Genomic DNA, 15,111 nt, shown 5'->3' on the forward strand with positions numbered 1-15,111 from the left:
ACAAATTTCCTAAACCCTCACAGACAGTAGGAAAGTTACTACTGACACTTTCAATTACCATATCCCATTTTAGAAAACAACGAAAGGCAAATATGAAAGGCACTGAAGACTCGGCCATAATATCAACACAATCCTCTTATAGCAACAGGATCATGGTTAGAATCCAAGTGCACTGAGATTTTATTAAAAAATTTTTTTTACTTAATGTTTATTTTTGAGAGAGAGAGAGAGAGAGAGAGACAGAATCTGAAGCAGGCACCAGGCTCCGAGCTGTCAGCACAGAGCGCGACATGGGGCTCGAACTCACGAACCACGAGATCATGCCCTGAGCCCAAGTCGGCCCCTTAAGTGACTGAGCCACCCAGGTGCCCCTCCAGGATTTTATTTGTAACTCCCTTTGGCCCATGTAGAAGCTAAGGGACACCCTACGGTCCCGCAAGCCCCTGGCGTCTGTACTGCTCAGGCAGGCAGGTGGAGGCCCTGTGCGGCCAAGGTGTCTACCGAGGTAGAGCTGCTGCCCGTAATCCTCCTCTGTTTTCCCTCTGCAGACAACAGTGGCTACAAAGGGCTGGGCGGCTCAAAATCAAAGCGCGTTTCATCTAAGTTCCCTCCTCCTCTAAAGAAAACAAGTCTTAAATTAAGCTCCTTACAGAGGTCTGAGGCCAAGGCTCCTTATTTAAAACCGAGTAGGAAAATTTCCCTCGTGAACCAAAATATAATTCTCTATTTTCTAATAACTTTAATGCTTTGTAAGTCAGAGATTTCTTTTGAGCGGAGACAATACTAAAAAGAGCCCCAAACAGCCCTAAATTTGGATCCAATTGGAAATCCCCAATAATCAACAGTGAATCTTCTACATCAAGCATAGAGGCCAAGCGTGGCCCAGGTGACTCAGAAAAGAAGCCTCAGTCTGTCCATTCATAGCCTCATGACTTCAAGTCAGATTTTGGGGGGATACAAAGAACATATCCTCAAGAAGCTGGAAGCCCACCAAGGGGAGGTCGGTCTTCAAGATCAAGTTGATGCCGGCACCACCACCCAATCCCCAGATTTTCCAGGGCACCCTGATGCACCCGCGGTGAATTCGCCCACCGCCAGGCAGTGGATGTGAGACAGGTAATTACGGAGCTGGACTTTCATGGAGTATTACAGCTCAGAGAAAGCGGAGAGGTCTGTGATTTTCAAACTAAGCTTAGCAACAGGATGCTTCCTAACCGACCCCACCCCCCCCCAAAGAAAATCTTAGCTAGAAATCTAATATATACTATTGACAAAACAGAAACTGCTCTGGCTGATGCAGGAGGCGAGAACGATCTGTAGTCTTCCCACTTGGCTCTCCCTCCCCTCCCGAGCTGGCCATTTGAAAAGACTCAAGGGCTCTGAAGAATGGGTTTATATTTACTCCTCAAGTCCCAACACCTGCAGTTTGCAGGGGGGGGGCGGGGGACTCAACCGGTTCAAACCGCTATGTCTATGGCTACCAGCTGTGAGCGTGAGTTTAGGGAATTATAAGCTCTCTGGACTCTGTTTCCTCAGAGGATGGCGAGAAAATATTTACCTCCGACCCTCAACAGTGAGCATTTAAGATGATGCATGTATAAGAAGTCTTTAAGATGATGCATGTATAACAAGTCCTCAACGAATGGTTAACTGCTGCTCATTTTAAGGAGTTTGCCTCAGGGCACATAACTAGTTACCAGCTTAAGTGGGGGATCATTGACCCCAGACCTTATGCATTCCCTCCTCGGGCTCACAGATCCCTTTCACCCACTCACTCTTCTCCTTCCACATTGTGTTCACTCAGTTTGTGTCCCTTTAGTTGGGGAACTGGTCCTAAAACCAAAACCAAAAACCCAAGGCACTTAAAATGGACAGCAGGAAGGAAGAATAACGTACATTGAAGTAACTACCGGAAGGAAGGGCACCTGGGTGGCTCAGTCAGCTGTGTGTCTGACTTCCCTTCAGGTCGCGATCTGTTTGTGAGTTTGAGCCCCGTGTCAGGCTCTGTGGTGATAGCTCAGAGTCTGGAGCCTGCTTGGGATTCTGTCTCTCCCTCTCTCTCCCTCTCTCTCTCTCTCTCTCTCTCTCTCTCTCTACTTCTCCCCCACTCAACATTCTCTCTCTCTCAAAAATAAACATTAAAAAAAATTTTTTTTTTTTTTAAAGAAGTAACTATTGGAAAGAATGTCATCCCGGCATGGAGAAAGAAAGTTGTCCACAAACGCTCCATCTACTTCATTTGTAAGGACCTTTCCTTGGTATTCTCATCAGCAAACCTCCACCTCATGCCAAATCCCTCTCAGTTGATGGCAAACAATTCTCCTGTCACCCTAACAGAATTTCTCCAAGGTCCCCATCGGTAACTTCTTTCTGTGATGTCATCTTCTTTCCATCAGTGGCAGCTGCTGTCCCAAATCCTGTCTGTCCCCACCGACTAAGAAGCCAAGGATCCAGCCTTACCCACACGTCACCAACCACACACCAGAGCTCTGGAGGTGCCTTACCCGTCTACATGTGCTAACCTCCTGCAAATACACCGACTGGGCTGCTTTCCCTGCCTGCAAGTCCAAATGCAGCCAATTTGAAGAAGCCACATTTACAGTAAGCCACACCAGAACCTCGCTACCCAAGTGCAGAGTAAAATGCTTCATGAACCTTGACCGACCCTGAGGTATAGAGCTGGGATCGTGTCCATGGGGACTTCTAAAGAAAATATAATGCACTAGAACAACTGGAACAATTTTAAAATTACTTCCATCCCTTCATATTACTTTATTTGTAAAAATTTAACTAAATCTGCTCAGCAACCGCATTCCATCCACAGGAACCTGACAAATTATAGAAGCTGCCGATGCTGACTTTGCCTTCTAGTTTCAAACGGTGATTCTATTACAAAAGACAACAAATGCAAAGCTTAGAGCACAGCTGTGACTTCTCAGGCTCTACAGGGTGATTCATCACTGTCAATTAGTATTTAGCTTATCAAATACAGAATTCAAGATCTCTGTGACTTGTGAGTGTAAGTGAGTAGATAAGTAACGGGTAGAGAAGCAGGAAAAGCTTGCAAATTGAGGAAATAACTATGTTTTTGACTGAGAAATCAATGACTGTTTTGTACCCAAATATTAAATGTGATGCAATTAAGAAAGTAATGGCACAGGTTCTCTGTGTTTTCAGGTACCAGCCTTTTCAAATATCTGACTGTAAATGGAGAATTTCTGCAATTAGGCTTGTGATATATTATTTTTTAGTGTAAATAAGCAATTGTTTATACTACATTAAAACACGTACATTAAAACTTCACCCCCGCTAGTGAAAGAAGCATACCTAAGGGGAAGGGAGTCATTTCACCCCTCCCCCAACTATCATACACCCAGAGGAAAGATTTCGTTTCCAATCATGTATTTCTTTTTTTTTTTTTTTTTTTATATGAAGTTTATTGACAAATTGGTTTCCATACAACACCCAGTGCTCATCCCAAAAGGTGCCCTCCTCAATACCCATCACCCACCCGCCCCTCCCTCCCACCCCCCATCAACCCTCAGTTTGTTCTCAGTTTTTAACAGTCTCTTATGCTTTGGCTCTCTCCCACTCTAACGTCTTTTTTTTTTTTTTTTTCCCTTCCCCTCCCCCATGGGTTCCTGTTGAGTTTCTCAGGATCCACATAAGAGTGAAACCATATGGTATCTGTCTTTCTCTGTATGGCTTATTTCACTTAGCATCACACTCTCCAGTTCCATCCACGTGGCTACAAAAGGCCATATTTCATTTTTTCTCATTGCCACGTAGTATTCCATTGTGTATATAAACCACAATTTCTTTATCCATTCATCAGTTGATGGACATTTAGGCTCTTTCCATAATTTGGCTATTGTTGAGAGTGCTGCTATGAACATTGGGGTACAAGTGCCCCTATGCATCAGTACTCCTGTATCCCTTGGGTAGATTCCTAGCAGTGCTATTGCTGGGTCATAGGGTAGGTCTATTTTTAATTTTCTGAGGAACCTCCACACTGCTTTCCAGAGCGGCTGCACCAATTTGCATTCCCACCAACAGTGCAAGAGGGTTCCCGTTTCTCCACATCCTCTCCAGCATCTATAGTCTCCTGATTTGTTCATTTTGGCCACTCTGACTGGCGTGAGGTGATACCTGAGTGTGGTTTTGATTTGTATTTCCCTGATAAGGAGCGACGCTGAACATCTTTTCATGTGCCTGTTGGCCATCTGGATGTCTTCTTTAGAGAAGTGTCTATTCATGTTTTCTGCCCATTTCTTCACTGGGTTATTTGTTTTTCGGGTGTGGAGTTTATTTCTAATTCATCCCGTGAGATGAAAGTATGCTCCTTTGAGCATACAGGGAGATTTGCCAATTGCCTTCCAATGGCAATTTCCAGTTTTCCACTAGAATATTCTTTCCTTACTTTAACACATCTGATTAAAGAAGTTCAATTGCTAATTAACCAACAGACTTTCTCTAGTAGCAAAAAGCTTCATGTAACTCTAGTCACCAGTGAAATGCTACTGGATTATCCATTAGGATGGATAACACACACACACACACACACACACACACACACACACACACACAAGCATGCACACAACCATACATGCACATTACACACGGTGCAAACTTGAAAGTCACCTCAAATCTTTAAAAAATTTCAAAACTGGCCTAAGTAATATATTTCTTACTAAGCATAGTTAAATGGGACACTGGCAAAAAAGGTTATTTATTCCCTGCAATTCAATCTTCCCGGAAATTATGAGCTACTGATTAGTGCAAGGGACACTTTGCTAGGGGCATGATTCAGAAATTATGAAAAAATTTTCTCTGCATATTATGGTAATTTAATTTCCTTTTCCCTACTTTGAAAGAAAATTATAATTACCAACCTTTATTCACAACACTTGGTTAAGGGCATTTCCATTTCATTTTGTATCACCATAAGCCAAAAAAAAAATTTTTGATGAGTTTAAAAATATCACAGGGGATTAGGCTGTAAGTCATCAGTGCTTTCTGGCACAGACACAAATAATTTATCGTCTGAAACCTAGTAGGATAGTTTTGATTCACACATGGAAATCTTATTAGCCCATGATGGTCGAATTATTAAAAATAGTGTGTGTATAAGAATTTTCACAAATATTTGAAGCTGAGAATGTATATGCAATATTAAAACATACACATGCAATATAGAGACAGAGATTAACATTAACATTACTGAAAGACATTTGGATTGATCACAAAGACATTTCATCCATTATATAAAGATTACGCTCTTTTTAAACGTGAATTTATAAGATTTTCTTTATGGATACAGTTCTGACTTAATGGTGCTTTAATAATTCTCTCCTTGCCCTCAAATAAGATAAAAAATGCACCACTAATAACCCCTTACCTTTGAACCTTAACAAGCTAAAAGATAGGGAGGGAAGAAAGGAAGGAAAGCAGGAAGGAAGGAAAGATGGAGGGAAAAAGAGGAAGATGGGAGGGATGGTGGGAGGGAGAATAAGTCTTTCTCAACTCCAATAACTAATTCCTACCACTGAGTAGAATTACGTTGCAACGCAATTCCTTCACATACTCATAAACAGTATTTCACAGCAGAGTTTGTAGTTACTTTATCCCTGGCATGTTAGAAAACATAGAAGAAAATTTTTCAAAATGTAATTACTGTCCATATCTGTTTATCACAATGATTATCAACTTCTCAACTTATCCCCAGATTGAGTGGATTTTGTTACTAATAGCAAAGCCTTTAAAAGCCCCAAATTAGCCATCAGGCTGAGGCTGAGGGTGGGGCTTAGCTTGGGAGAAAGACAAAGTAGCCAACTATATTTGGGCTGGCTATAAGGAATGCCAATTGGATCTACAGAGTGGGTCAACGGGGGAATGGAACTGCGAACAGTTAACAAATCACAAAGCAACATACAAACATTGTTATTATTAGTGGTAATGATTAATGATAATAATAACAATAATTACAATATTTTCAATATTATTTTGATCCACATACCCAAAATGCAACTACACAGAATGGAAATCAACAAATTAGGAGTTCACTACAGGTGTGCTTTGCATAACAGCTTTGGATAAGGAAAACCATCACCTCCAAAATTCTACCCTATGGAACGTGCCAGATGGCTCAATGGAGCCTCAGCAATTTTTGTTCTTGGAGTAGAGAATCAAGCTGACTACATGTTTTTCTCAAGTTTGGAATTTTGCATTTATTTCAAAACCTTAAAGAAATTCTACTCTCTTTTCCCTCAGTATTGACCAATACTGCTTTAAGCCATTTTAATTTCACTGTAATAGAGGAATTCAGCTAAAATTTTATGTAACTTATTCAACATTATTCCTCAAAAAAGACTGAGACTTCAAAGGATGTGTAAATCTGTACATTCATTCAGTGGTCTCAAACACATGCATTAAATGAAATCGGTACCAAAACATGGTTATTGGGACTAAGTTTGATGTTACCTCTGGTACTCCTAATTTTCGACAGGCTTCCAAAAAGTTTTCCACATTTCTTCTGCATTTGGCCATGCTAAGTTTGGGCTATAAATGCAAATATGGAGAAATAATTAATTATTAAAAGAGAAATGATTTTTAATAACAGGTTAAATTTTAACCTTTCTAAATGGCACAAGTAACACATGTTCATTGAAGGGAAAAAATACCTAAGCAAATAGAAGACAATAAAAATCATCCAGAAACATCCACCTAGAGATAAGAACTATTAATATTTTGGATTATATTCTTCCAGACATTGTGTATGTGTATATGCATGTGTGAAAAGATACACAGAAACACATGTATACACATAGATGTTTATATAAGCAGGATTTCTACATGTGTATATACATGTGTATATATATGTGTATAAATGCAAATTTCTGCATATGCATGTATGTGTATATACATATGTATACTCATAAACAGTATTTATATATATGTGTATATGTATATACACATACATGCATACTTATAATTTTTATGGGATCATACTCTTGCATAATCTGCTTTCATTCATCTATTAATATACCATAAGCATCACCTATTCCCAACAGCAATATATTTCTATAAGGAGGGTTAAATTCAGCAGGCCAATTAATCTCCTTCCTGCCAAAGCAATGGGTTTGATGAGAAAGAGGCAACAGAAGTAAACAGCATAAAAATGGTGGCCTGTTTAGGATTTAAGCAATGGCCTCTCACAGTTGAGTTGACTGTGGTGACAGATGGCCTCTAAGGTGTGGAATGGAAAACAGGTACATCTGATTCACACAGTTTGATTTTTACATGGTAAGTTTAAAAGCTTTACTGTTAAATTTTAATATTCTACTCTTAGTTCCCTTAAAAAGGGAGCAAGAAGAATGACTGAATCCAACAGTCTAAGTGTGGAAGCAATATTTTATAAGGACTGATTTTGCCCTGTGAAAAGTAAGCGAGAGTGAGGTGACTCTTAGCCCATCTTAGAGGGTCCACGCCAGTCAGCACAAAAATCTGTTTGCACATTATTTACTTTTTAACGTTTTTATTTATTTTTGGGACAGACAGAGACAGAGCATGAACGGGGGAGGGGCAGAGAGAGAGGGAGACACAGAATCGGAAACAGGCTCCAGGCTCCGAGCCATCAGCCCAGAGCCTGACGCGGGGCTCGAACTCACAGACCGTGAGATCGTGACCTGGCTGAAGTCGGACGCTTAACCGACTGCGCCACCCAGGCGCCCCACATTATTTACTTTTTAAAAAGGGACTCCTTATCCTCCCCCCCACCCCCGCCCCCGGAAAAAGGGAAAAAGAAAACCTGCTGGCATGGAACCATTTAATTTGGAGGCTAAACAAGCATTCTCCACCTTGGCTAGAGAGGAAATGGTACCCCTTAACGTGAGACTTGCAAAGATGGGGCAGGAAGATGCTTCGGTGGTTTTGCTCACTCCCAGGCATGTCTTAGGACAAGGCCACTACGTTAACCCTTATGCAAAGGGAAGGAACAGACTTAGGTAATGTGACATGAGGTTACCAGAAGAATAGGAGCTGGCCCAGATGACAGGGCACCAAGAGGCATTTCACCATTTGAGACCTGAGTATTTGTCTCTCCAACCAACCCTCCAGGCCCTCATCGTCCTCTGTGTACTTAGGATTTTGTGGGGCTCTTTTCTGAAACTCCAAAGACGCCAACACCATTCAAAATATTTAGGTCAGCCCAGTAAAGTCAACGCAAGAATATTTCCCATCTTTGGAATTGAAGGAGGGCCCATTCTACTATTGTCATCTGGGTTTAGTTAGAAAAGCACTTACTACAAATAAAACAGTTAGAGGTTCGACCCCGTCAATGGTCAAAGAATCAAAATTACACCTGCTTGGCATAAAAAAAATGGACACTATTAGTTTTGTGAATGAAAAGTTAGAATGCTTGATATTGACAATAACGTGGGCAGAAAAGGCATCCATTCTGTTGGTGCAGATATGATGGCATATACTGTGTGTTTCCCATGTGTCAGATACTCCACCAGCTGTGAAGTATGCACCCGTGGAAGCGAAACACACAATTCTCAGGGTCACTTACCTCTAGTCTAGTTGGAAATATTAGTAAGTTGCAGGAAATTATAGTTTAGTATGGTAGAGGTCTGAGTTGTGAGACTATTAGGAGAAAAAAAAAAAAATCAAGGAACAGAACCTAACTCAGTTTTAAGGGCTCAAGAATGGCTTGCCTCCTGTAGACGCTGAGGGACAGGAGCAATGGGAGCCAGTGAGGCTGCAAGATGAGGACATTTGGAGAGAAGGTTGGGGGAGCCTTCTAGTTTAGAGGGAAGAGCCCGCGTAAACACAGGAGAGAGGGTGGGGGGAGCCTTCTAGTTTAGAGGGAAGAGCCCGCGTAAACACTGGAGTAGACAATGATAGCCCAGACTAGGACCAAAAGCAGGTTCCACAGCTACAGTACAGCTGGTGGGCTGACCAAAGGGGGCTCCGAGAACCTCCCCAAAGAATTTTAGGTAAGTGGACATTTGGAAACAGCCCATATTTCTAAAAAGGAAAACTACACTATGATAATGCAAGCTAAAATACATTACAGTTATTAAAGTGGATATTTATGAAGAATTTTTGTGACATGAGGAAAATCTAGGTTTTGATACATTTTAAACACTACTAAATAGTATACATAAGTAGCTCATCATTCAATAAAAGACCTTAAACGCAGAAAGGATGCTAGCAGTTAGTAGAGAGGCCAAAATGCTAGCAGTGGTTGTCTTTGGCTCGTGGAAAAAAGGTTGATATTATTTTTTCCTCTGCATTTCTCTATTTTCTCTAGTTGGGCATTATTTCTCATTATTTCTTCAATTAAAAAAATATTTAAAAAAGAAAACAGGTTGACAACCAAAGGATTTTTAAAGGAGTGCATCATTTTTCCTGAAGGATTAACAAAATATAAAAATTCTTAGACACATGACTCATATTCACTGTGAATAATATAACTAATTGTACATTCAAACTGGAGGCTATGAGGAGTCACAGTTTCTCTCTTATAAAAAAATTGGGGGGGGGGGGCACCTGGGTGGCTTGGTCGGTTAAGCGTCCGACTTCGGCTCAGGTCATGATCTCATGATCTGTGAGATCGAGCCCCGCGTTGGGCTCTGGGCTGACCGCTCAGAGCCTGGAGCCTGTTTCAGATTCTGTGTCTCCCTCTCTCTCTGCCCCTCCCCTGTTCATGCTCTGTCTCTCTCTGTCTCAAAAATAAATAAACGTTAAAAAAAATTTAAAAAAAAATTGGGAAAAAGTATTAAATGTGAATTTCGCACATGGCTCACACAACTTTATAGCCATTTGGGCCTCATTTGTAGAAAATACTGGAAAGTTTCATAGCAGATTGTAGGACAGAATTTGCTCCCCAAACTAAGGCAAGCTAGGCACAGATTTGAAGAGACAAATTGATCATTTTCCTCTAATTTCTGAGGCAAAAAAAAGGGGGTAAAACTTTTCCATGAAAAATATGTTCAATAGTATAGAAAGGGAGCTGACAGTTGGAGTAGATTCATTAGCTAATCTCTCCTGCTGCCAAAAGGAAAGCATCAATAATGCCATTGTGAGCTTTTGGGGGGGGGGGGGAGGGAGAAACACACTCATTATGTGATATTTTATGAGCACTGTGCCTTGCAATTAGGGGTTCTGAATGTTGAACCTGTTCTATAAACACTAATGACATCAATGGCTTACATTTGTGCACGTATCACATACGGGGGCCTTATTTTATCCTCAGAAGAACATGTCCAAGAACAAATCAAGTTAAAGAGAGGTTAAATCCCTGCCCAACGTCACACGGCTTATAGGCAGAGCTAGAGTTTGAGCCCAAACGCTGCCTTTAGAGCCCCGAAACTCTCCCCACCTCTCCTAATGAACAGCGGAGCGTGTGGATAGACATTTTTCTTTTTTTCCTACTTGCCTGAACCTGATATAGGACTCCAAAGACAAGCTTATCTCTGATTCCCCCACCCTCATCTGAATGACCAAAGAAGTGACTCTGTAACCCTCTTCTGGATGGAAACGTGCTCTGTGATCCACAGGAAGAGGTTTCTGTATGCAGCTTTACCTCCCTGCAGTGGAGCAGCGGATTTTGAGGGTGGTGGTGGAGTTTCACTCAGTCAGTCTTTTCTCATTATTGCCCCAGGACCTCCAGTGTACCCCACCTGAGCAAAGTGAGGCACCAAGGAATTGCTGAATTAATGCCCAGCTGACCAAACTCTGGCTGGAGAGGTTACCGATGTCATTTTATACAGAATCCATGTCTTTTCAGAGTCATCCTAAAAGCCTCAGTGATTGAGAAAGAGATCCCATTTAGATGAGAAGCTACCGGGACGCCTGGGTGGCTCAGTCAGTTGAGCGTCCGACTTCGGCTCACGGTTCGGGGGATCGACCCCCACGTCGGGCTCTGCGCTGACAGCTCAGAGCCCAGAACCTGCTTCAGATTCTGCATCTCCCTCTCTCTCTGCCCCTCCCCCACTCGCGCTCTGTCTCCCTCTGTCTCAAAAATAAATAAACATTAAAAAAAATAAAAAAAATTAAAAAAAAAGAAGAGAAGCTACCAACCAGAAGAGCTTTCTGGAAAGACTTCTCACTGTTTAAATCACAACTCATCTTTAACGAGCAACACCGTCCCCTCAAAGTGTGTGTCTTATGTAAAAGTTAGTCTCCCTTTATCTGGTGTTACTTACAACTGCTGGTGACGGGACATGGATGCTTGCGACGGAGCGCGGGCGGATGTGATTGACCAGGTGACAGAGGACCACGCCATCCATGAGTGCGGCCCCCAGGTCTTCATGCAGGCTGACCTTGAGTCTCATCTCGATGCTCTGTGGAGGAATCAGAAGGAAGCCAGCTGTTACCAGGCAACTGACGGTAAGAAACAGCTACGGGTATTTATGAATTGAGACCCTAACTTCATTATGGGGAAGAAGAAAAGGAAGATTTGGAGAACACTGGAATTATTTGAACTTTTTCCGAAAGATATTACAGTAAAAATTCCGCTGTAGAAAGCCAAATTCAGCCACACCTACAAGTTTTAATAAGTTGAGTGAAAGGAATAATGGAATTACTTCTTGAGTTCAATGTTGCCAGAGCCTTGGCTATGAAAATAGAAAACCAGAATGAGGCGACCAACAGAAACCAGGCCCAGCTGGTTCTGACGGCCTTCGAGGGGCAGATGAGGGATTGAGGGATGCTTTTCTCTCACATTATGTTTTTTTTTTAATTTTTTTTTTAACGTTTATTTATTTTTGAGACAGAGAGAGAGACAGAGCATGAATGGGGGAGGGTCCGAGAGAGAGAGAGGGAGACACAGAATCTGAAACAGGCTCCAGGCTCCGAGCTGTCAGCCCAGAGCCCGACTCAGGGCTCGAACCCACGAACCGCGAGATCATGACCTGAGCTGAAGTCAGACGCTTAACCGACTGAGCCACCCAGGCGCCCCTCTCACACTATGTTTTAGCTGAGAAACCCATTTTTATCCCTTTAACAAAACTGAACTTTTTATCTTCAGAAATTATAAATCCATACTCCATTACAAGAAATATTAGAGAGACTCCGTGTGCCTTTTACCTAGTTTCCCCCAAAGGTAACAACTTGCAAAAGTACAGCAGAGTATCACAGCCAGGATCCTGACACTTACATGGCTAGGACACACGACACTCACGGTTGCCCTCTGACAGCCAAACCCCCTCACTCCCACCCCAAGGACCTCTTCAGCCCTGCTCTCTCTCTCTTCCTTCAAAGCTCCCATGCCGTGAATACTGATTGTTTGCTAGAGTCCTACAGGTCCCTTTCTACGGTGCTTCAAAGTCGATTTTTCGAAAATACAGAATGCTGCCTCAACCCTGAAGGCGCTTATTCGGTTATATACTATCTCTCGGGTACCTCGCGGAGATGTTCCACCAATTCCTTCTCTTCTCTCATCTGTTCCATTTTCCTCCGAATTGTAAACTGTGGGTCTATAGATTCCAAATTTCTCTGAGGTCTCAGAAACACTGTAACAGAGAGGAAAAAAACAAAAACCTTTATTAAGAGCGCCTACCGCAGGCTGCCGTACAGGACTACGCATAGTTAAGCTAAACAAAGAGTTTACCCCCAAATAGCACACTAACCACTCATGGAAGCAAATTCAGACTTCACACAGAAAGCTTGGTTTGACTATTCTAAGGGATTATATTTTCTTTTCTTTTCTTTTTTTTTTTTTTAAATGTTCATTTATTTTTGAGAGATAGAGTGTGAGCAGGGGACGAGCAGAGAGAGAGAGGGAGACACAGAATCCGAAGCAGGCTCCAGGCTCTGAGGTGTCAGCACACAGCCAGACGTGGGGCTCAAACTCACAAACTGTGAGATCATAACCTGAATCGAAGTCGGGCGCTTACCCGACTGAGCCACCCAGGCCCCCCAAGGATTATATCTTCAATTGTAGTGAGTTATGCAGAGTAACAGAAGCTGTATTTTTGGTGACAACAAAGTGAATCCAGGGAAGGATTCAGGGACCCAGGGAAGGGTCTGGGTCATCCTTGGAACCATGCCAGGCCATATCCCTGACAGATGTCCCCTCCCTCTGTTCCTATTGCTTTCATTCTAAGTGTTAATTTATACCTGGGGTTTCACAATCCTTTCATAAATTCAAATAATTTTATTCAAATAAGAGGACTCAAGACTTGCTTTACACATTGAAAATCATGGCAGGTTAATGTTTCTGTTAGCCAAAATTTTTTATAAGCCTGACTTAAGAACTAAGTGACAATACATAGGATTACATATTTTAAGTGTGGAGGGGGAAAACTCTGACAGCATATCCCAAAGGTCAGTTCTTTTTTTTTTTTTATTTTTTTAATTTTTTATTTATTTTTGAGACAGAGAGAGACAGAGCATGAGCAAGGGAGGGGCAGAGAGAGAGGGAGACACAGAATCCGAAACAGGCTCTGGGCTCTGAGCTGTCAGCACAGAGCCCGACGCGGGGCTCGAACTCATGGACTACGAGATTGTGACCTGAGCCGAAGTCGGGCGCTCAACCGACTGAGCCACCCAGGCACCCCCCAAAAGTCAGTTCTTTAGAGATGACCATAGACTCCTTTTAGAAAAGTTGGCAACATTAGAAGCCGTTTAAGAGATTATTTTTGGCTTCATGTCTTTAAAATTATAACCACTAAGGGGCACCCAGGTGACTCAGTGGGTTGACTCTTGATTTCGGCTCAGGTCACGATCTCACAGTTCATGGGATTGAGGCCCGCGTCGGGCTCTGTGCTGACAGCTCAGAGCCTGGAGCCCGTTTCAGATTCTGTGTCTCCCTCTCTCTCTGCCCCTCCCCTGCTCATGCTCTATCTCTCTCTCTCTCTCTGTCAAAAAATAAATAAACATTTAAAAAAATTTTAAAAATAAAAATAAACATTAAAAAAATAAAAAAATAAAATAAAAGTTAAATGTGGACTCCACTCCCTAAAGTCAGTGATCACATGCTCACCCAACTATGTTATTTTACTCTCAATGGGTACCTTTGTACCAAATCACCTTAAAGAATGGCTTGCATTATGCTTCTCACATCTCAGTATTTTCTTTCTAAATCAGTTATAGGATATTTTAATTAGCATTCTGATGCTCTACGGAAGATTAGAAAGTTGACACACCTTAATAAGCCTTTGATTGACAGTAGATGGGAGAAAGAAGGTGGTCTAATAGACACAGCACTTTCCAGAACCTCACAAAGATTCGGCCTGGGACATCCAGGGAAATCGGCCTGGGACACCCAGGGAAATCACGGGCAAAAAGAGAGAAAGACGTGTCCCCAAAGGGCTGTCACCAAGACCCACAAAAACCAAACCCACAAGAAGGGAGACCAATTGTTTCAAAAATAAAGTCAAGTCCAGCCAAGGAAGCAGGGTAGAGTAAGCCAGCAGGGAGAGAGATGAGAAGTTCGCAGAGCACAGAGAAATGAGAAGGAAGCATGGAAGAAATTGGAAACGCATTAAATTTGCCTTTGCATCCTATCAAGACCAACAAAAAACATCTACCCATTTAATATGACAACCAGAAGAGATATATATTTATGTGTAAAGTTTAAGAAATAATCCACACCCCCAAAGAACAGAAGTCAACCAAACTTACCAAAAAAGTCCAGGAATGTGAACACAATTGAGCAATATATACACTAGCCAGCAAGGGGCGCCCCAACCTCGTTTAAACAAATCTAATGTTTTCTTTGGAGGTTTTATTTTCCTTTGCCTTTTTTCTAGGGGCAATCTTATCTAATACAGCGTGCTTAATATTTTCAATATGTTTTCATTGGCAGATTTCTTTTTGAATATGAAACTATCAGGAAGTTAAATTAACCATGAGCTTTTGTTTAACAGCACACAATTCAAGTATCTACGCCTTGTTAGAACCCTCTGTGAGATAAGATAATGCAATGGTGTCTGGGTTTTAATGTTCTGGCCTCATTTTTCATCTTAAATTCCCATACATCTTAAAAATATAAAACGCATGCTTGGGCATTTGCTCTATGAATGTTAAGCAATCACAAAGTGTTAAAACACATTTGAACCGTGTGTTTTTTTTTTTTAAGTGAATACTTCAAATGTACTTAAA

General features: G+C 41.8%; 1 protein-coding gene across 2 annotated transcripts in view; it reads right to left on the bottom strand.

The window, feature by feature from the left end:
* The window catches only part of LRCH1 (leucine rich repeats and calponin homology domain containing 1), a 205,313-nt gene that overhangs the window by 14,768 nt on the left and 175,434 nt on the right, over positions 1-15,111 (bottom strand). For both annotated transcript variants that reach the window (XM_047079856.1, XM_047079863.1), the window contains exons 16-18: positions 12,409-12,518; positions 11,211-11,348; positions 6,481-6,558 (exon numbers count right to left, since the gene is read on the bottom strand). In XM_047079856.1, coding sequence (XP_046935812.1) covers positions 6,481-6,558; positions 11,211-11,348; positions 12,409-12,518 — 326 coding nt within the window. The remainder of the gene's footprint in view (positions 1-6,480; positions 6,559-11,210; positions 11,349-12,408; positions 12,519-15,111) is intronic.

This window comes from Lynx rufus, unplaced genomic scaffold, assembly GCF_022079265.1.
Source record: "Lynx rufus isolate CCGP_SWC_20201006 ecotype Redwood Valley unplaced genomic scaffold, mLynRuf1.p SCAF_1, whole genome shotgun sequence".
NCBI lineage: Eukaryota > Metazoa > Chordata > Mammalia > Carnivora > Felidae > Lynx > Lynx rufus.